The sequence below is a fragment of the Berghia stephanieae genome, chromosome 12 (genome assembly GCF_034508935.2).
Source record: "Berghia stephanieae isolate SIO BIC M18660-M18661 chromosome 12, UCSD_Bste_1.3, whole genome shotgun sequence".
Lineage (NCBI taxonomy): Eukaryota > Metazoa > Mollusca > Gastropoda > Nudibranchia > Aeolidiidae > Berghia > Berghia stephanieae.
In genome coordinates this window covers 10,471,065-10,493,730 of record NC_088371.1, presented here as the reverse complement: position 1 = coordinate 10,493,730, position 22,666 = coordinate 10,471,065, and the positions used below count along the sequence as shown (strand labels likewise).

General features: G+C 39.2%; 1 protein-coding gene across 1 annotated transcript; it reads right to left on the bottom strand.

Moving 5' to 3' along the window:
- Positions 1–4,542: 4,542 nt before the first annotated feature.
- LOC144957554 (uncharacterized) lies at positions 4,543–8,311 on the bottom strand. The gene has a single exon (XM_078888901.1). The coding sequence runs from the start codon at positions 8,309–8,311 to the stop codon at positions 6,056–6,058; it is 2,256 nt and encodes a 751-aa protein (XP_078745027.1). The 3' UTR covers positions 4,543–6,055.
- Between the last annotated feature and the right edge of the window lie 14,355 nt (positions 8,312–22,666).

Here is a 22,666-nt window from a genome sequence, read left to right as displayed (position 1 = left end):
ACTGGAATTTTGACGTCATTTTTTGGTCAGTGTTAGCGTGGCCTTCGTAAAGTTATGGCCTGATATTGACCAAAAAATGACGTCAAAATGCCAGTCTTTTGCCACAAAAGAAAACAAATCGTGATTTGTATTCAATAGTTCAACCAATGAAATGACTTGTTTCCATGAGCTCTACTCACGACAACTCACTAAGCGGTGCAAAAACCAAATAATGACGTCAAACTGCCAGTCCTTTTGGATTTCAGTATCAGGCTATAGATAGTATGCAGATGTCGTCACTGAGGTCTTTGTTATTGTTTTTTTTTTTGCCATCCGCGTTTATGAGTAATGCTCACTGAACTGTATTAACCCGACTATAAACGTTCATGGATACACACCGTTTTGTGTGTTGGTCCGTTATACTTCCGGATGGCAATGTTATGAGCTTCGTAGCCAAGCGCATACTATCTATACCATAACGATGGCTACGGTGTTAGGCTATAAGTCAACGATGGCTACGTTGTGTGCTGACTACATGAAAAAGCCAGATCGTTAGGGGTAAAAATCACACCGTTTATGGCGGCCTTAAGAATATCATTTGGTGCTATACTAATTGTAGAGAACGTCATTCTATTAGGTGAATGCGTTTATCACAGATTGTGCCCCTTATTTTTGTCCAACCGCGGGCTTCGTAAATAGACACTTAGATAACCACGCCTCTCGGACAGTCAGTCGTCATAATGTAAACAGTGATAGTGATTGGTAAACATAGCAAACTACACATGTTTTACTATCGGTGGCCGGTGGTGTGTGTCTATATAGATATTTCGAAGATGACGTTACTCAGGTCTTTGTTATTGTTTTTTGCCATCCGCGTTTATGAGTAATGCTCACTGAACTGTATTAACCAGACTATAAACGCTCATGGATACACACAGTTTTGTGTGTTGGTCCGTTATACTTCCGGGTGGCAATGTTATGAGCTTCTTAGCCAAGCGCATACTATCTATATGTAAAACACCCACTGTTCTATCACTTGATGAATAAAACCAAAACATAAAACTAGACGATGTGTAAATTGAAATAATATGACCTAGAAAATCATGTAATTACTAGTCACCCATTTGGCGGTATGAAAACAATAACAATGAACAGAAGAAGGTCGAATTCTTTCATTTTATTGTTTATAAACAACCAATTATGTTTGTCCGAGTACGTGCGAAGGTGTGTCACAAATTCCATGTTTTCATTGGTAAAAAATCTACTCGTTTCGGTCGACACTGACCAAAAATACGTTACAAACATTGATGACCACCAAACGGCAGTAATAAGTGAATTGTTGTTAGAATTGCTCAAGGAAACAAATAATTCTGTTGGCTGAGCTATTGATTACAACTCACAATTAACTAAAATGTAATTGTGAGTTGCAATCAATACCTCAGCCAATAGATAGTTCGAAGATGACGTCACTCAGGTCTTTATTATTGTTTTTGCCATCCACGTTTATAAGTAATGCTCACTGAACTGTATTAACCCGACTATATATAGTATGCTGATGACGTCACTCAGGCCTTTGTTATTGTTTTTGCCATCCGCGTTTGTGAGTTGTTCTCACTAAACTGTATTAACCAGACTAAAAAGTTCATTGTTACACAGAGTTTGTGTGTTGGTCCGTTATACTTCCGGATGGCAATGTTGTGAACTCCTTGGCCAAGCGCATTCTAACTATAGAATCATTTGTTTCCTTGAGCAATAGTCTTCAACAGTCGTAACGTCACTTCTTTCCTAATGACGCATGGCAACTTAGTAACACTGGGTCTAAACTATCGGAACAATGGCGGACGCTCGTATGAAATATTTCTCCGGCGGGCATAAAAGCGTTTCCAGAGGGACAAAAAAACACATAAATGATCATGTTTTGACTTTTACACAATCTGATCACAAGGCATATGAAAAGGGAATGAAAAGTTCTAGCCAGCATGAAGAATAAAAAGTAATGATTTTTTTTTGTTTAGAACCAAGATGGCCGCCGTTGCCAGGCGGCGTGACATCAGACTACTGAATCCTATTCTAACAACAACTCACTTTTTACTGCCGGTCTTCGTCTTCTTTTAAGACAATTTTTTAAAGGCTTTTAGGCTTTTAGTTAACGAAGGCTACGACGGTCAGGCACATTTAACACTATTACCGTTCTTTCAACAACCCGTGCGCATGCGTTGACGTTGATATCTTCACAAGCTTCTGATGGATTTTAATGATAACACAACACTAGAATTGGCTTCAGCAGTCATGACGTCACTTCCCTCGTAATGACGCATAGTAACTTAGTAACTGGTTCTAAACTATCGGAACAATTGCGGACGCCCTTTTGAAATAAATACTTCTCCAACGAGCATGAATTATGTGTGTACAGATGAGAAAAACATTATAAATCTGTTCCATGTTTTGACTTTTATACATTCTGATCCAAATGACATGTGAAAAAGTTCTAGCCAGCATGAAGAATACAAAGTACCGGTTTTCTTTGTTTAGAACCAAGCTTCTCGTTGCTGGGGCGGACGTGACATCAGACTATTGAATCCTATTCACCCCAGGTGGTTTGCAAATGGGCAGGAAGAAGAGAAAGAAGAACTTAATCCAATATAATTTTATTGTATTGACGTGAATAGATGATTTAGTCCGTAGGATTTCTCTTAAACTACTCGGCTTGAACAGATTTTTATTGTCGTTTTTCTTCTCGATTTTTTTTTCTTGTTCGGTCTTTAGTTTATGGTTACGATTTTGAAGATTAAAGTGCGACTATGTGGTCTTGTGGTATGACGCTCGCTTTCGGATCGGAAGGTCCTGGGTTCGAGCCTTGCTCGGTGCATAGTTGAGTTCTTGAAAAAGACGTTTTACTCACATTCTCTCACCGTATTGAGGTGCAAAATGAGTACCTGGCCGTCAACAGCGTTGTCTCTGTCGGAAAGAATTGTAATATCTCCTAACAGGCGTTATGTCTCGTTGTACATGTGTTGCTGTTGGTCGGGGACCTTTTTTAAACCGCTTTGAGCACATTTAGTGGATATAGCGCTATATAAAAGCTCTAGTTTAAAGATTAAACAAAGATTAAAGAAGAAGAAGAAGAAGAAGAAGAAGAAGAAGAAGAAGAAGAAGAAGAAGAAGAAGAAGAAGAAGAAGAAGAAGAAGAATATTGTGATTACAGTAAGCATGAAATCTCTGAAGGAAAGGTATCTGGTTTTTACGTAATGTATTTATGTTTTTATTGTTTTGTTGTTGTTGTGTTTGGCTTAAGAAGTGTTTTAAGCCTAAAATCGTTCCATATTTGTGACCCATCGTCTCAAAACGGTATAAGTCGGAACGAACCAAATGCTTAAAAGCAGAATTTAATGTGAAACTGGTCAAAAATAGAAATTGTTGGCATTCGCATCCTAAAATAAGGTATCCATTCTCCTCAATAAAACATACAAATTCAACACAAGTCTGATATTTCTGGCTATAAATTCAATTTTCAACATCTTAACCAACCCAACTTAATACCGTTTTAAGGCAAAGGGTCACATTTGGTGTTTTGCTCTTTTGAAAAAAAAAACCCTGTTAAATTCGTTTTTTGTTGATTAATTATTACAGCCCACAGCTGGGCTTCTAGCAGCTTTGTGACACTTTTAAGATAAGGGAGCTGGTACAATACATTTATCACTACTCGCGGGTCAAATTGACCAGCACTGTGTTTTTAAATATTTTTATAAATAAATATTAACTACTTCCTTCAACTTGTTTTCAATTCCTTTGATAGCAATTTTTCAATTTCATAAAGTTATGCTGACGACACGGCACTCCTGTCAACAACGCCTTCTGGATTAGACAGGCTAGTTCAATCTGTACAACAACATAATGAGGACAAAGACCTGCTCCTAAAAAAGCCAAAGTAATGGACACTAATAAAAGTCCAAAATCTCAAATTGTCAACAAGTTTGTATATCATGGGGCAAGAATAGAGGCAAATGGAAAATCGACCCCTAATATCTTAAGGAGAATAACACCTGCACAAACAAAATTGACAAAATGATGACATCATGGAAAAGTGAAAGCATCCAACTGAAAATGAAAATATTAAGAACATGCATATTTCCAACAGCATTATATGGATGTCAATCATGGACAATCACCAAAACAGACGAGAATAAAATAACTGAATTTGAAATGAAATGCTACCGGAAAAGTATCCGCATTCCCTGGACAGCAAAGGAAACTAACCAAAATATGTAAGAGTCCCTGGTCATTAAGAAGTCGTATCTCATTAAGATGATAGATAAACTAAAACTTGCCTTTTTGGGCATATCAAAAGACATGACTGCATTGAAAAAAAATTCTAGAGGGTATCGTGGGTGTAACACGGTCAGGGCACGAGTGTGCACGGTTCGGACCCAGACGGCGACACTTATATTAAAAAAAAAAATAAAAAAGGGGGGGGGGGGTGAGGCTGACTGCCAAAGATTCACAAATTATGAACACAACAAGTCCGAGATTTAAGTGTTTATTAATTAATGTAATGAGCTGGATATAAATGAAATGTATATGATTGAATATAGCAGATGAATCAAGATGGTATGGTGGATGATGATAATGATGATGATGTTGATGTAATGAATGTTGTCAAGATGACGCTTCTGAGTAGAATTATGATATTGATAATATAGTCATTGATAAAAGGATAAATGTCAAAATAATATGGATGAAATTAATGATTGACAAATATGATGAGTTGGTGATAGAAGTGAATGATGTGAATATAAAGCTAAATGATATATGAATAATGATAGAAAAACATGATTATTTAGTTTGTATGACCTCAGGGTCCCCAACTTATCTCCGTCTGTGTGAAGATGATATTCTACGTGCTGTAGTTGCCTGTGTGTTATTCCAAGTGTGGGTTATTGATGAGCTAAATGTCCAGATGAATGACACACAGTACCAATGTATTAGGTTCCAGACAATGTCTGTTATCAAACAATGGATTGTTTTTCAAATCATGTATAGGTCACAGTATGTAATTATGTCTATTTTGTAACAGGTTTCAGTTCTTGTTTTTGTTCATTAAGTAATAGGTTTCAGTTCTTGTTATTAAAGGTTATACGTTATAGTCAATGTTCATTGAGGTTACAATGAGTCACATAAAGGTGACTTGATGGTCAGGTAAAGTCACAAAAAGGTAAAAGAAAGGCCAGATCTCTAGATTTGGGAAAGAAATGCAAACAATGAAAATCAATTCTTAAAAATATCAATACTAACATAAAACTCAGTATTTAACCGGATAATTGATACATCGCAAAATAGCACTGGAAACTCGGGTATCACTATTATCATAAACAATGAATTAAATCAGAAATGCCGATAATCACAACAGAACACAATATTTCAATAGATTACAAATAACACTGAAATCTCACCAACAGAGCACTACTCAAAAGAAATCAAACAACATTAATTTCTGTTTGGTAATACTGTCTCACAACAGAGACAGGAGTTAGAAGCCGTGATAGAACGTTACTATGGACTTTCACAACAGAAAATACAAAACGTCCTTCTCCACCACGGACTTACAGCAGAACTGAAGATGAAATTAAAAGTCGCTATCTTTACCATCCCTATTCGCATGAATCATGGAAAAAACTCGAGGCGAAATGGGGGTGGGTGTTGTAATTTAATGTTCTTCTCCCCCTAAACATGTTCACCCCTAAATGAATACAAAGCGCGTACGATGGATGGATCGTCACGAAGTCAACCATGGTCTATGGAGACAATGGCCATTCGCAGCTCCGATAACGTCAGGGATTAAATTGGGGATGTCGAAGATCAGACTCTAAGACACGACGGAAATGCTACACCCTCACGTTTTAGAGTGACAAAAGAAATAAATCAAGATAAGGTTGGATGTCCTGAGTCGTGCATACCACAGGTACTTCCCTACAGCGCCATAAAACGCAAAGGCATTTCCTTACAGCCCCCCCACTTAAGACAAATCTTGGATTTTGTCTAAAAGACCAGGAAATGCCTGAGCAATGTCTTCAGCAGCTTAAGCTAGCCTGGCTGAATAGTCCGGACCAAGGTTCTTGGTTCCCTTGACTGATGCCGGCATGATCGTTCCCACGAGGTCGACAGCAACACGCGGAAATGGAGTCTCAATTAAGGGTATCTCCTGAAGGGGAACTTTCTGGGTTTTACCTTTTGGTGCGCACCTTTGACATACATCGCATGAACGACAGAATTTGCGCACGTCAGTCCAAATGCTCGGCCAATAAAACGCTTCTAGAATGCGCTCTGTTGTCTTCTTGGCCGCCAAGTGTCCAACAAAGACACCCTCATGCGCGAGCCGCATGACTGTGATGCGCAGTTCCTTCGGTAGCACCACCTGTTTCGTTGGATTTCCATGGTGTACCTTGGGCGAAGTGTAGTGGCGGTACAGGATTCCGTCCTCGTATGCATACCACTGTTTACTTTTCTTGTTGGTGATTTTCTTCTCACCGCTGCTTGCAAATTCTCTAGCTTTAGCTATTGATGTGTCAGCTTCTTGTTGAGCCTTTAAATATGCAGGCGTGACGTCAATTTTCGGGGCAGGTAACGTCACTAACTTCTTCGTCTTTTTGTGCTTTGAGCCTCGTGTCTCGACTGCTCGCACAGAACGTTTGTTACACATACCAGGACATTTCGCCCCTGGTATGTTTCCAAGGATGACGTCAAATAGTGGGTGTTCCATTTCCACCGCACTGACTTCACCTTTAAAATATGGACAGTCAATGGTGACGTCCACCGTCGTGGTCCCTCTAGCAGAGCCGTCAGCAAGTAGGACCGGGACTTTCCGTGTTCCCCTGCTACTGCCGTCAACTAGGCCCTTCTTGACCACCACACAACTGCATCCGCTGTCCCGGAGTACAGTCACCGGTCGGCCGTTCAGTAAGCCGTTGGCTACCGGCATATTCTTGTCTCGTCCCTCGTGGCCCAGGCATAAGGCCGACGTTACTGGGAGTGTGCAGCCGCACATTAGTTGCATGTGCCCATGGCTGCATTGTTTTGAATCTTCGTTAGTGGAGTTAGGTGCTGACATTGAGGCGACCTGTGGAGGTTGTAGCCTCTTCTCATCAAACTGCCTCTTCCGGCAGTCTATCGAAGTGTGCCCCCGTTTCTTGCAGTAGTCACATACACTGACCGTTACTGCGGCCAGTCCGGGTTTTGTTCTACAATCTCTGGCAATATGTCCCGCTCTCTTGCATATGTGACATGTGACTGGACCGTTCCTAGGCGGTCCGCTTAATTCTCTCTGGTTGAGATTCTCTGGCCTTACTTGATTCGAGTCCATCTCTTGCTTTGTTCTGATTGGTGCTGATCTCGTGAAGGCACCTGCTGAGCCGTGAGCATCCATATATTGACTGATCAGTTCCACAACTGATTTCACACTTGTGGGCTTTCTTTCTTTGACAAACACGAGAAGCTCTCGCCCACAAATGTCCATCAACTGCTCCTTAATAATTAGGTCAGTGATGTCACCGGCATCTTCCTTGTTCTTTCCTGCCATTTCCACCCACTTACTGAAGTAACTGCTAATCCGGTTACTAAACTGCTCAATGCTTTCTCCCGACTCCGGTCTTGACTTTCGAAATTTTTCGCGAAATCCATCTTCCGTTAAATTATATCGCTTGAGGAGGCTTGCCTTCAGGATAGAGTAGTCGTTGGCCTCATCGTCGGATAGGCGACTGTATACTTCCAAGGCGTTGCCAGTAAGGAGAGCGCTGAGATGGGTGGCCCAATCTTCCTCCTCCCATCCATTTACTCGCGCATACCTTTCGAATCTTTGAAGATAGTCGTGGAGATTATCATTGGCAGCATGAAAAGGTGGTAATTTTGGTAGTCTAATAGTTTTCATGTGACTAGTACTTTCCACCTGACCTCCGATTGCTCCCTCTTCCCTGCCTTCATTTTTCCTCTGCTGCAATTCCAATCGCAAAGTAATTAGTGCTGTCTCTTCTCGCAACCTTTCCGTCTCTAATTTAACCCTCTCTCTTTCAATTTCGATATCTCTTTCCGCCCTTGACCTCTCTGCCTCAAATTCTCTCTGTTTTCTGTCGTCTTCTTCTCGCAACCTTTCCGTCTCTAATTTAATCCTCTCTCTTTCAATTTCCATATCTCTTTCCGCCCTTGCCCTCTCTGCATCAAGTTCTCTCTGTTTTCTGTCGTCTTCATCTTTGATAGTCTTCTCTATCCAGTCTTTCAAATCTATTCCGGAGAGACCCAAAGATGATCCAATCTTAGCTAACTTTTCAATGCTAGTACTCATGTTTGGAACTGGAATGTCGGCAGAGACGGCAGTAAACTAAAATGTTATACAATGAAAAATCAAAAGAGAAAACGTAGACAGCCAATGGCGGCGCTATAGGGAAGAGCAAAAGAATAACTTTGATAAGGTTGAATAATCACCGAGACTGTGGATGACAATGAAATGAGGAGAGATGTTTAGAGCGATTAAAGTGGATTATCTATATAATAGATAGAAACAAGGGGGGGGGGGTGTAACAAGATTCATGTAACCTGTGTTATCGACTGAAACAATATATTTGAATGAAGAGGAACTAGGTTCAAAACTGTTCGTCCTTATAAACAGCTCGTGGCTAAGTGCTAGCTAGATAGAACTGCAATTATACAATTACTCTTGATGTGTATAGATTTAAGTGTGTCTCAAAACTTATTAATTCACAATTTGCAAAAAACAATGGCAATCAGATATCCTACCCGGCAGCTCCACCAAATTATGTCACACGGTCAGGGCACGAGTGTGCACGGTTCGGACCCAGACGGCGACACTTATATTTAAAAAAAAAAATAAAAAAGGGGGGGGGGTGAGGCTGACTGCCAAAGATTCACAAATTATGAACACAACAAGTCCGAGATTTAAGTGTTTATTAATTAATGTAATGAGCTGGATATAAATGAAATGTATATGATTGAATATAGCAGATGAATCAAGATGGTATGGTGGATGATGATAATGATGATGATGTTGATGTAATGAATGTTGTCAAGATGACGCTTCTGAGTAGAATTATGATATTGATAATATAGTCATTGATAAAAGGATAAATGTCAAAATAATATGGATGAAATTAATGATTGACAAATATGATGAGTTGGTGATAGAAGTGAATGATGTGAATATAAAGCTAAATGATATATGAATAATGATAGAAAAACATGATTATTTAGTTTGTATGACCTCAGGGTCCCCAACTTATCTCCGTCTGTGTGAAGATGATATTCTACGTGCTGTAGTTGCCTGTGTGTTATTCCAAGTGTGGGTTATTGATGAGCTAAATGTCCAGATGAATGACACACAGTACCAATGTATTAGGTTCCAGACAATGTCTGTTATCAAACAATGGATTGTTTTTCAAATCATGTATAGGTCACAGTATGTAATTATGTCTATTTTGTAACAGGTTTCAGTTCTTGTTTTTGTTCATTAAGTAATAGGTTTCAGTTCTTGTTATTAAAGGTTATACGTTATAGTCAATGTTCATTGAGGTTACAATGAGTCACATAAAGGTGACTTGATGGTCAGGTAAAGTCACAAAAAGGTAAAAGAAAGGCCAGATCTCTAGATTTGGGAAAGAAATGCAAACAATGAAAATCAATTCTTAAAAATATCAATACTAACATAAAACTCAGTATTTAACCGGATAATTGATACATCGCAAAATAGCACTGGAAACTCGGGTATCACTATTATCATAAACAATGAATTAAATCAGAAATGCCGATAATCACAACAGAACACAATATTTCAATAGATTACAAATAACACTGAAATCTCACCAACAGAGCACTACTCAAAAGAAATCAAACAACATTAATTTCTGTTTGGTAATACTGTCTCACAACAGAGACAGGAGTTAGAAGCCGTGATAGAACGTTACTATGGACTTTCACAACAGAAAATACAAAACGTCCTTCTCCACCACGGACTTACAGCAGAACTGAAGATGAAATTAAAAGTCGCTATCTTTACCATCCCTATTCGCATGAATCATGGAAAAAACTCGAGGCGAAATGGGGGTGGGTGTTGTAATTTAATGTTCTTCTCCCCCTAAACATGTTCACCCCTAAATGAATACAAAGCGCGTACGATGGATGGATCGTCACGAAGTCAACCATGGTCTATGGAGACAATGGCCATTCGCAGCTCCGATAACGTCAGGGATTAAATTGGGGATGTCGAAGATCAGACTCTAAGACACGACGGAAATGCTACACCCTCACGTTTTAGAGTGACAAAAGAAATAAATCAAGATAAGGTTGGATGTCCTGAGTCGTGCATACCACAGGTACTTCCCTACAGCGCCATAAAACGCAAAGGCATTTCCTTACAGTGGGGGGGGGGGGGGAGAGACCAAGAAGAAAGTGGTCACAAGGCATCCGTGAATGGATGAATAAGCCAGTGAATAAGTTTCTAATGGTTTCACACTACTATGTTATGTCGATGTATCCAGGGAGGAAGTGTCGCTAAAAGAGACATTAAACAACATTGTTGCCAGAACAGATCTCTGAGGGACACCATTTTTCAGCTTCCTGACTTTGCTCGTAGTGTTTCCCAATGCGACGTGGAATTGTCTTTCCCCTAAGATTGAAGAAAACAACTTCAAGGTCTTTTTGCACCTTATGTGTTTTGCAAGTTTGAACATTAAACTTTCGCACCAGACGGTATCGTACTATAAATACAGCACCACTTTGCTGTTTCCTTTCGCACCCTGCTTCAATATACTCTGTAAGAGCAATGATCTGTTCCGTGATGCACCTCCCTTCCCTGAAGCCTGCCTGCTCGGGTGGCAAGGCAACGTCTAGGATCGACTCCCCTCGGTTAAATAGCAAACGCTCCAAAAGTTTGTACAGGCAGCTCAGAAGTGATATGGGTCTGTAACTGTCGGTCTCCTTCACCGGTTTCCTTGGCTTCAGGATGACAACTATCTTGACGTGCTTCCACACTTTTGGAAGCTTTCCTTTTGCAAGGATGTAAGACATTGGTTCTGCTAGCCAGGCCCGTGCCCTGGGGACCAGATGCGTCACCATGTTCGGACATTTGCTATCTATCCTGCTACTTTGCCGTTCTTAACATCACTTATTGCTACAATCACTTCTCCGGGACTGAACGGGGATATCCAGTCAGACTCTTCGTCCGCAGGTAAATACTCCAAAATCGTACGGTATGCCTTGCGGACACCGTGCTCGAAAGATTGATTCGGAACTCGTCAGCAGCGGTTCTTTATATTCTTGGCAACTGTGTCCGTCTCACACTCCGGTGCAGCCTTCGCGAAATTCCGGTCAGGATCCAATTTCTTTATCAGTCGCCAAACGTAGCGGCTAGGGTGTGTAAAGTCGAGACTTTCCACTGTCGCCTGTCACCGTTGATTCCTTCCATCTGTCAGAGACTGAAGTAGTCTATCGGCTACGTCCTGAGACTGGATCTCCTTGAGCAGCTTTTCTGACTCCTCTGTCCAGAGGGAAGTGTAGAATTTACGTTTGGCCAGTGAAATGGAGCGGTGAGCGCTCTTGACCAGCAGCCTATTAAATCTGGTTATGTTGTCGGACATGGGAGGGATAGCAGGACAGACCTGCTCGATATTGGAAGTAAATTCCTCCCAGGCGGCCTTCCTGAAGTTCCATCTGCCGAGTGGGAAAGACTGAACCCTCTGTGACAAGTACCGGCCTGTCCTGGCTATGAGGGAAGTCGCCAAGTACTGTCCGCTTACCCTGCAACGGTTCGCCGTTTGCTCCATTCGTCACGAGGGTGAGATCAGAAGTATACTCCTTCTTATGACAGGTGCCCCTGAAGGCACTCTTGGCCGTAGGATCATACACTGAATGCAGATCGTTATAGTCCATCCATGAGTGGTGTTGTCTACCTTCCCCCTTGCAGTATAGGTAGCCCCACTTTAAAGTATCCCAGACAGATGGAAGGAAGGCCAATCAGCTGTCTTAAGATTGAATATAATTAATGAGCGGTAATATTAAGGAATCGTGTATAATATTTACTTATTAATTGGGTTCTCAACATTATTCAATGACTATGGCTTTACTGAGCAATGATAGGATTCTCTCTCTCCTTCTCTCATTCTCTCACTCTCTCTCTGTCTCTCTCTCTCTTTCTCTCTCTCTCTTTCTCTCTCTCTCTCTCTCTCTCTCTCTCTCTCTCTCTCTCTTTAACCAAGTCTCCACCCATACCCCACCTCCAACCCCCCAAGCACATGTAATCCTACACCTGTCTTCAACAAAATCTCACGTGACTTTTAAATCCATGCCCTGTCGGTGTTCCAGTCGTGGTTGGTGTATTGATCTGTGGGTGAACAGTCGGTAGTGTCTCATGCCAACTCGCTATCCATTCGCGTTACTACCATATTCTAATCACTATTTGGGAAATCATAAGTACGCAACATTTATATTTCGTGTCTCCAAATGAAATCATACATTGACAACCTATGCTTGATAAAAACAAACATTGACATTTTTTTCCCTTCACAACGAAAGAAATCGTTTGTTTATTTCGAAATTATATTATAGCACACCCGATGCACCCCATATATTTTGTTGTTGTTGACAAGGCAGGACGTTGATCGGGGTTTTTTTTTTATTATTTCACATTTCGAGTCGTCCGTGGGCATGTTGTTATTAAAATTAGCTTATTCGTAAAAAGTCTGAAGTGCCCGTTGTGTTCTAAATCTTGATTAGTTTTGTTCTAATGTATAAATGTATACACAACCTATGGGAGAAAACTGTTTTTGAACACATCGTCTTGATGCGAAAATGGCGGTTACAGTCTGTGTTGTTGATTGTGTCGTGAAAGAGAAACAACTTAGAAGTGTCTTTTAAAAGTTGTCAGCTAAAAATATTATACATATTTTTCTTTTAAATTCTTCACGTGCGGCTTTGTAGTTTTGTGTTTTGTCATGCGCTTGCACTCAATGAACGAAATAAAGTCGAGGCATTGGAAACTATTTTTACATAAATTCTTTCATGCTACCGACAACTATTAAAATATAATATTTGGAACAAAGGACCAATATAAGTGCTCTGGACGAAGTAAAAGAACTGGCAGGAAGACAAGAACCACTACTTGCAATGGTAAAGAGAAGGAAATTGTCTTGATTTAGTCACCTCGTAAGACACGAAAGCTTATGCAAGACAATATTGCAGGGCACAGTAGAAGGCTGCCGAAGAAGAGAGGAAGACAGAGGAAAGTGTGGCAGGATAACATTAAAGATTGGGCAGGATTGACGTGGAACAATCTAATGAGGAAGGCCCAAGACCGCGTGGGGGCGTCGAATCCCGAGAGTCCTCCCGACGACCAACCGGTCATGGGATAGAGTGAGTGAGTGAGTGAGTGAGTTTCATGCTGATTATTTACTGGCATTCTATGACAATGGCCGATTATTTCCATATTTCATAAGAGTTGCAAACCTTTCATTTACCTGGGGTTCTAATCAACAAGTAGATCCTATCAGTTCGTATTTGAGGCCTATTGTAGTCTTGTAGTCTGTGTTCAATCCAACGTCATGTCTTCCTTAACATCTGCATATCTTTTTTATTATAAATGTTGCTGCTCGAAGCTTGAAGAAATAACTAACAATGTGAAATTGAATGTAAGCTTTGATTTAATATACGAAAACAGATCAAATGGACCGTTTGGGTTTTCCCTTTAAAAAAAAAAATACAACAAAAAAAAAAAACAAAAAAAAAAAACACAGGATGAATGAAACACTACAGACGAATTGTTAAGATGAATTTTATGATTATCTCATTCGTCTGTAGTGTTTCATTCATCCTGTTTTTGTTGATAAAGGGATAACCCAAAACGTCAATTTTATCTGCTTTATTGTATTAAACCGTAAAACGTATATTCAATTTCACATTGTTATTTTTTTAAAAATGAACATTGACTTGTTATCTAAAGTTCATCGCCAGTTATTCTATCCATCCAAAAGGAAGCGAAAAGGGGCAGGATTGTGATGGCTCTAGCTGAAAAAAAATTTGGCCCAGAACCGAGTTCGCTACACAACAAACTAAAAATACACCGTTACTTGTAAATAGTACCACGAAATAAAAGAAATATGTATTAGAAAATCTTCGAAGAATGCCGAACTGTGTGTCCACCGTTCAAGTATCATCCTATTGATAACATAGAATTATCAAATGAATTATGTCCCTTTATTCAACACACAATCCTCCACCCGACATGCATGTGGTTGGTTACTTCCCTTTATTTCATTTATTCCACGCAGGCAGCTCTCTCTCTCTCTCTCTCTCTCTCTCTCTCTCTCTCTCTCTCTCTCTCTCTCTCTCTCTTCCTCTCCCTCTCTTCCCTCCCCCCTGCCGTGTCCACCCTTTCGATACACACACGGTGTCGGGTTACTCGTGTACTACTGTAACACCTATTGTTTTAATACCCGGGCCTGGTCGTTTCTCTCATTCTAATTACAATCATCACAAAACAAACGGTATCGTTGTTATTGTTATTATTATCATCATTGCTATTATTATCCCCCTTGAATAATGATTGTCTTCATGCGGTGAAACGCTGGGAATCAAATATTTAGAAAGACTACAGGAGGAGAGCATATGGTTGTTGTCTGACTTCGTTTCGTTTTCTGGTTTTGGTTTTGTTACTACTCGGATTTTATTTTATGTTTTGTCTTGTTTTTTGTTTGCTTTTTTTTTTATTTGTTTATGTTTGCTTCTTTTGTTTCGAAGCCTATCTGAAGCCTTTTCCATTATCACTCTTTCGTTAGTATTTTCGCGATCCCAGGCTTCAGGAAGCCCCCACTGATCTCTACTTTTTTTTCTTTTTTTTTTTTTTTTTTGTTGTTATTCATTTTGTTTTTGATGTCTTTTGTGATGGTTTTAATTCCTTCTTGCGTGCACGAGTGAGTGTGCCTGTTTGTGTTTATGTGTGTTTATGTGTGTCTGTGTGTGTATGTGTGTGTATGTATGCGTTATTTTTATTTACTAAAAAAAATTGTTTGGTCCCTTTGGTTTTGTTACGTTCTAGTAGTCTTTTTGTTCGTTATTTTGAAAATCTATCAATTAAAAGTATTTTCCTTTCGTTTTCTTTTCAGGAATTTGCAGTGGGCCAATATGAATATATTTTCAGGTCTGATAACTTAAAATTGATATATTTTGGTCTCATTGTTGTAATGGAGGTACTCTCAAACCAAGCCTAGCCGTAATATTCGCCATGACAATACTGTTACATCATTGCTTTCGGAGATCAGCACGTGGTCAATGTGACACACAAATTTAGCATAAGAAATTAAATGACACACTGTGTCACCCAGAAACACGATGACACAATGTGTCTTACCAAATTTCAATGATAGCAACTAAGAAACAAAAGGGATCGTGATGACACGATATCAAAATATAATATATTATAGGAGGCCGAATGGTTAAGGCATTGTTCTGTGAACCGGAAGGTCCTAGGTTTGAGCCCCGTTTCATGCACTTTCGTTGTTGTTTTTCCATTGAGCAAGATTATGAACCCTTTTTTTTTTGCTGACCCTAGTTTGGGACAACATTGGATGTTTCCTGTTGACATTAGACGTTTGTTTGATGGGTAATGTGTGATACTCCTTCATGGAATGCTTTGGCGGTGGCATCTAACGATGCGTTGCGGAAGGGCGTATTGAATTATTTATTTATCTTTTTTTTTTAAATTAAATAACAAGCCCAGGTTGTAAGGTGAGGACTGTCAAAAGTGTTGATCAAAATCTTTTTTAAAATAAAAATACCCCGGGACGTTTTGGACTCAAAACCCTTGTTCAGCCAACAGCAAAATAAAATTTAAAAATTCAATCCTGTGCTTTGATTGTCATCAAGAAAGAGTTTTGAGCTCGAGACTTGAAACCTGTTAAGTATGTTTTTGTTTATTTTTAAAGCTCTTGTTTATTCGTCTTTCAATACGAACTTAATTGTTAACATTCACACTTGCTTAGCTCTAAAAAAAACCCCCAAAACAACTTGAGCTTTTATATAGCACAATATCCACTAAACATGCTCAAAGCGCTTTACAAGGGGTCCCTGACCAACAGCAACTCGTAAGAAGTAGAACGAGACATGACACTTGTTAGGCGATATTACATTTTTTTCTCGGACAGAGACAACGCTGTTAACGACCAGGTATTCATTTTACACCTGAGTACGGTGAGAGAATGTGAGTAAAGAGCCTTTTCCAAGGACAACGGTATGCGCTGAGCGAGGCTCGAACTCAGGACCTCCCGATCCGAAAGCGAGTGTCATACCACTAAGACCTCATAGCCGCACAAAGTTCTACAATTTCTAAAAGTATGTAAATAGATTTATTGGAGAGTGTGCTATGGTAAATAGATGGTGAACTATCAGCACTTTGTCCCTGATTTATGACGCGGTGTCATTTTAAATAGGCAAGCAATATGGTTGACGGAAGTGGCGGTGTCTGCCGTGCCTGGGGCATGCTGGGATGTTTTATGACCAGGTAGGTGGTACTGCTAGTGGTTTCACTTAGATCTTATCCAGATACGAATAATGGATTTCTATTGCCCTTCTTAAAAAAGAAGACAACAAAAGAAAATAAAGAGGAATGGAGATATCGTGGAGATTCAGAACAACTAGGAATAAAAAAACGAATCTATAATGCAGCGAATAACTCTCTCCTTACCAGCCATTTTCAGAATTTCCCCCAAAACTTCACACCCACCCAACACAAAAAAAAAAAAAAACAAAAAACCCCAGACATTTCTAACTCAAAGAGAAAAGCAACAAGCAAATTCTATACATAATATTGTTCGACAATATGAACTCTTCTTACAGAATGTCAAGTTTTTGTAGCTATAGCAAAAACGAAATGAAATCTGGATGAGAAAAGTGACGGTTGCATCGGAACAAATGTGACGATTTTCCAAAGGGTGGTAAGGAGAGGGTGAATGGACAAACAGAAACACGTTTAACGGTGGTCGGTGAATCAAACCTCTGAGGTAGTCCCGATTATCACGATCGGCAGATCAAACCTCTGAAGTCTACATACGAGCTTTGCGCACCATGTTTTATTTAATTTTGGGCGGATCAGACATTTGATCACATCAGAGGTATGATCCGCCCAAAATTAAATAAAACACGGTACGCGAAGCTCGTATGTAGACTTCAGAGTTTTGATCTGTGAAAATTAAGACTTCAGAGGTTTTATACGCCGACCATTGATATACAATTGAAAAAGTTAATAATAACAAATATGATTTTAAAAATTAAGATATGTAGAGAATGGAATAAAACCATAGATTGTTGAACAAAGAGATGTTCAGTGAAGGATATATTTGTGTGCGCAATCGAGAATGATAATATATCGTGTATATTTAACTCACTCAATTCTAGAGATTTTTGCTACTTTTCGAAATTGGAAAAAAAAATGTATTAAAAATGACCATGTACATAGATAGTTTTATTCAACTACCATGAACATGTAAAAATGAAAAACATTAGCTTTGATACTACGCCTATAATTTGTCTAAGAAAAATGTAATAAATAGGCATGGGGTAAAAGTGACCCGGGTAAACAATGGATATAGTCGGTGTTAGGGTTGAGTGAGTAAATTCAATTATTTGTGTTGCCACAGAGTTGTGTCACACTATGTATTTGTTTGGGTTTGTTTGTTTTTTTTTTCTCTTCTTAAAAAAATCGGGTCTAAAATGTAGTGTATATTATTAAAGACTAAACAAACAAAACAATCTATTTGATGAGATATGGTCTATAGGGAATGAGATAAGCGGACGAGTAGCGTCCCTTGATTGGACGTCACCGGTAGAGAAGTTATTTGTAAACAAACCAACTACAAGCCAAGCCGCTCCAAATACAATTTTTATTATTCATGATATTTATGTACAAAAATGCATATCATAATCAACGTAGAGAGATCTTTTCTTTAGTTTTCTCCATTATGAAATATGATGTAGACTACAAATTAAAAATAAAAGATGGTTTGTTTACAAATAACTTCTCCGCCGGTGACGTCCATCAAGGGACGCTACTCTTCCTCTTATCTCATTCCCTATAGGCATTTTACAGGACACGACTCATAGTCCGCTTTCTTAGCGGCAAGTTCCGTGCGTTTTGTGCACTTTCTGTAACCAGCAAACTAACTATACAAAAGCTAAATATGAATGCCGGCGTGAGCTTTTTACAAAAAAGTCACGCCTTCCAGACAATATGCCACCAACTTGTGAAGCTCTCAAACAGCATTTAAATCGAGAAGTTTACCAAGCTGGTTATGTATGGAAACGCTCTCTTGCTAAAGACCCTAGTCTTCCTTCCAAATCAGATTTTGGTTGGAACGAAGATGGGATGCCAAAGTGGTCCACTTTGACTGACCTTACACATGCCTCACAAAATCTGATATAATGTATCTGTTCATCAAAGGGATGCTCCAAAAGATGCAATTGTGTTAAGGCATCTCTTCCATGTAATCTGTTATGTGCCTGCAATGGTCAATGTTCTAGAGACAATGATTGACTTTAAACACGTTTTTCAATTGTATGTTTTCAACAAACTATGTAATTAAAAAGGGATGTAAATTTATAATAATGCTGCTGCTAAATATGTACACAGAAAAAATGTTTTAAATGGTTCAATTCTTCATTGAATAAATATGTTTTGTACAATGTATCTAAAATTTAAACGTGTTATTTGCTATATGATAGAAATACATTGTACTCTTATCTTTGAGAGTGATTGTACGTGTGTGTCGGAAGGAGAAGGGGTACTTGCTTTGGCAGTTGAATTGTCTATTATTGTTTGTTTTTTAATCAAATTAATATTGCTTAATTTTAGAGGATGCGAAGATTAAAAATGTTTTTGTGTCAGATTCTAAACTATTTTGTTTCTAGGAAGGAGGAATATATTCTTTTTAATTTCCTGAAAAATCCCAATTCAATTTCGCATTTTCTTATAGATTTCAATAAAATTCAAATGGAAAAAGAATTTGTGAGTCCAGAGTACGCAACGAAAATCGTTGTTTTTTTTTAACCTGTGCGCTTACAATACAACATGATCTTGTTTCATGTTGGAGAAAAGAAAAATTAATTTCATTATATTATAATCGTTAAGGATTGTGTGTGCCATAAAGCTTTTCTTCCATGATGACAATGAAACTATTATTATTATTATTATTATTATTATTATTATTATTATTATTATTATTATTATTATTATTATTATTATTATTTATTATTATTATTATTGGTATTATTATTATTATGACTGATTATGTGTGCGTTTGTGTGCGTGTGTGTGTATGTAATGTGTGTGAGAGAGGGAGAGAGCGAGAGAGAGAGAGAGAGAGAGAGGGAGGGAGAGCGAGAAAGTGTGTGTGAGAGAGAGGGGGAGGGGGCTTTGAACTTTGAAATGTTTGGCTGTGTGTGTGTGTGTGGAGAGGGGGGGGGGGAGTGATATATAATATATATATATATATATATATATATATATATATATATATATATATATACTATATATATAAAGAGATAGATAGATAGAGAGAGAGAGAGAGAGAGAGAGAGAGAGAGAAAGAGATAGATAGAGAGAGAGGGGGCAAAGAGCGTGTCTTTATGTCATAAATTGATAATAGCTCCCTGTCTAAGATATTGATATAAAATAATCTTTGTTTCATGTTTTCATTCTGGATCTGTCAGATGATCACTGGCTTGGTTAACTTATAGCTGGTTCTCACGGTATGGTGGCTATCGAATTAGATTGGATCGTGATGCGGCTGTTGGTGGCGGTGGTGGTGGTGGTGGTGGTGGCGGTGGTAGTGGCGATGGTGGTGGCTTATGGTGGTGGCGGTGGCGGTGATGGTTGATATTGTTGTTGCTGTTGTTTTGGTGGTGATGGTAGTGATGGTGGATGTGTTGGTGGTGGTGGTTGTTGTAGTGACATGATGATGATGATGATGGTGGTGCTGTTGGTAGTAGTGGCGGTGGCGGTAGTAGTTGTGGTGACATGATGATGTGGTGGTGGTGGGGATGGCGGTGGTGGTGGTTGATATTGTTGTTGCTGTTCATGTTGTTTTGGTGGTGGTGGTGGTTGTGTTTGTGGTGCTAGGTTGTGATGACATGATGATGATGGTGGTGATGGTGGTAGTAGTGACGGTGGTGGTGGTGGTGGTGGTGGTGGTGGTGGTGGTCGTGATGCTTGGTATTGTTGGTAGTGATGTGGTAGTTGTGGTGATGGGGGTTGTGATGGTTGTGATGGTGATGATGATGATGATGATGATGATGATGATGATGATGATGATCATCATCATCATCATCATCATCATCATCATCATCATCATCATGATGTCATACGATACTATCTATCCTAGAGTGACGTGCACATATTTCCAGGTCTGATTACCAAAGGCAATGCTGGGCTTGATTTAACATTGCTGTTACGGACATTACTTTACGTTGATTTGAAAGTATTTCCATCAATACGTCAATAGGCCTGCAGCAATTTGGGTTATCAGACCTGCTAATAAGTACACGTCGCAATATACCATTCCTCATAGAGACAATTATACAAAAAGTGAAGGGCCATGTGACCTCCGAGAAACTTTAGATTTGTGACTTTTTTTTTTCATAGTTTACGAGTCATCTTAACTTAATCGGGGTCCCGATAGCTCAGTTGGTAGAGCACTCGCTTCATACGCAAAAAGACCGAGATCAATCCTGGGTGCAGTCGAGATTTTTAAAAATTTCCGATCCCCCTGTCTACCTAGCAGTGAATGGGTAGCTGGGTCTGTTAGATCTGGCGGAAAGTACTTTGCGATAGACTGGCGTCCTATCCAAAGGATAGCAAGCAATTGATATTGTCCGTTTCACGCTATAGAAAAAAAAAGAAAGATAAACTTCGGCTTCATGGGCCTAATGGTTAGAAATGAATACTTTTTACTTTTTAAAAATCGAATTGAAGATAGGGGAAATGCGAACTGTTTAACTCTCTCCTTACCGATCCTTTTCAGTATGTTCCCAAAATGACAGGCTTACCCAGCAGAAAAATTGATTTTTTAAACTCTAACAATCTCTCTACAAAACAACTTTATGTTATTATTAATTAAACAAAGAACATTGTAATTTGCAATGTATATCTGAATAAGAACAAAAGAATATTTTGTCGAAACAGATATGACGATTTTGCTGTAGGTGAGAGGGTTAAAACGGCTGTCACTAAGACGTTCAAACAAAAAAAGAATATCTTCTCAAAGGGGAACGAAAGTGTGATGTCAAAAAACTGGTTCCAATCTGATTGGAAGTGTAAAACCACTCTTCCGGAGGACCGGATAATAATACCTTGTGTAAATTAAATTAATGATCTTCTGGTTTCAGAGTGATGGTATCTTATTTTCTTGGTAGATGCTGGCTGGTCGTCAATTAAGATCATCCACCCTCGCTCTTGTACGTCATCCGTAGGATATGCCTATAATATATCCTGCTACCAAAAGAGTTATTAACAACAAGAAATGAAGTGAGTAGGAAAGTGCCAGAAGACAAAAGAGAATAAAAACTTTGTGACGGCGATGGGGGCTCGAACCCGCGACCTTACTGGTACGATAATACCTCAGATCGTGGCTCTACCGTATGAGCTATCCACGTGGTCGAAGTTATAAGTGCCTGCTCCAATCACTAATCTGAATCAAAAGAGTTATTCCACCTTATGACTCAATATGTAATCTATTCATTATTAATCCCCCGAAGGACTGGTTACAAAGATACTTCCAAAGAGTTTGGAACCGGAAAATGTAGAAAATGTGACGTCACGACTTGTATTCCCTATTGGTTGAAGCATGTTATGAATAATAATAATAACTTCTGTACTCCACACTCGTGTGGTTAGAGTTCCTAGTTTGTTTCCTACGCAAAAGCTTCGAATTTTTGCGATGCAGTTTTGGTAACTCGCTCAGATTTCCGATTGCAAGAATGAAATAATAAATAAATGAAATTTCCCTTTATTAATCCCACATGGGAAATGTGTTTTGTTTTTCGGGTATTTTCCAAAAGAAGATTGAAATAACCTAGGCGTCAGCCGTAGTGCAACGCCGCAAACTGAGCTGGGATGAGCTGACTTGCTCAATGCGGGTATTCAAACTCGGTACCTTTCGGGTGCGAAGCAAAGACCATACCACTGAGCCACGCGGGCCCTCTATCGTCGAAGATGATGATGATGTCATCCAATGCCATCCATCCCAGAATGCAATCGGGTGAAAGATATCCAATTATCAAGCCAGATTTTCCCGCCGGTCGTCGGATTATCTAGCGTGGCGGGAAAACGATAATGTTATTATTATGAAAGAGATCTAATAAATCACGTGCTTCCTGTCTTTAGATGTCACATGATCTTGTAACTATTTTAGGAGGATAAGGATGAGGAGAGAAGGAGGCGTCTTTTGCCAGCCTGCCTAGTCTAGCTAGCGGCGTGTATCAGATCTTGAGCAATATAGTTAGAGGGCAAAATGCCATTTGTCACTTTGCAGTGCTGTCACTTTGTCGATGATAATAATGATAATGCATTGAGGAGGGTTTCGTCAATATGGCTAAAATAGATGTCTTTGTAAAGTTATGGGCAATTAGGAGATTAAAATTATGATAA

Coding starts and splice junctions, on each gene's coding strand:
- LOC144957554 (XM_078888901.1), bottom strand. CDS start 8,311: ATGAGTACTAGCATTGAAAAGTTAGCTAAGATTGGATCATCTTTGGGT.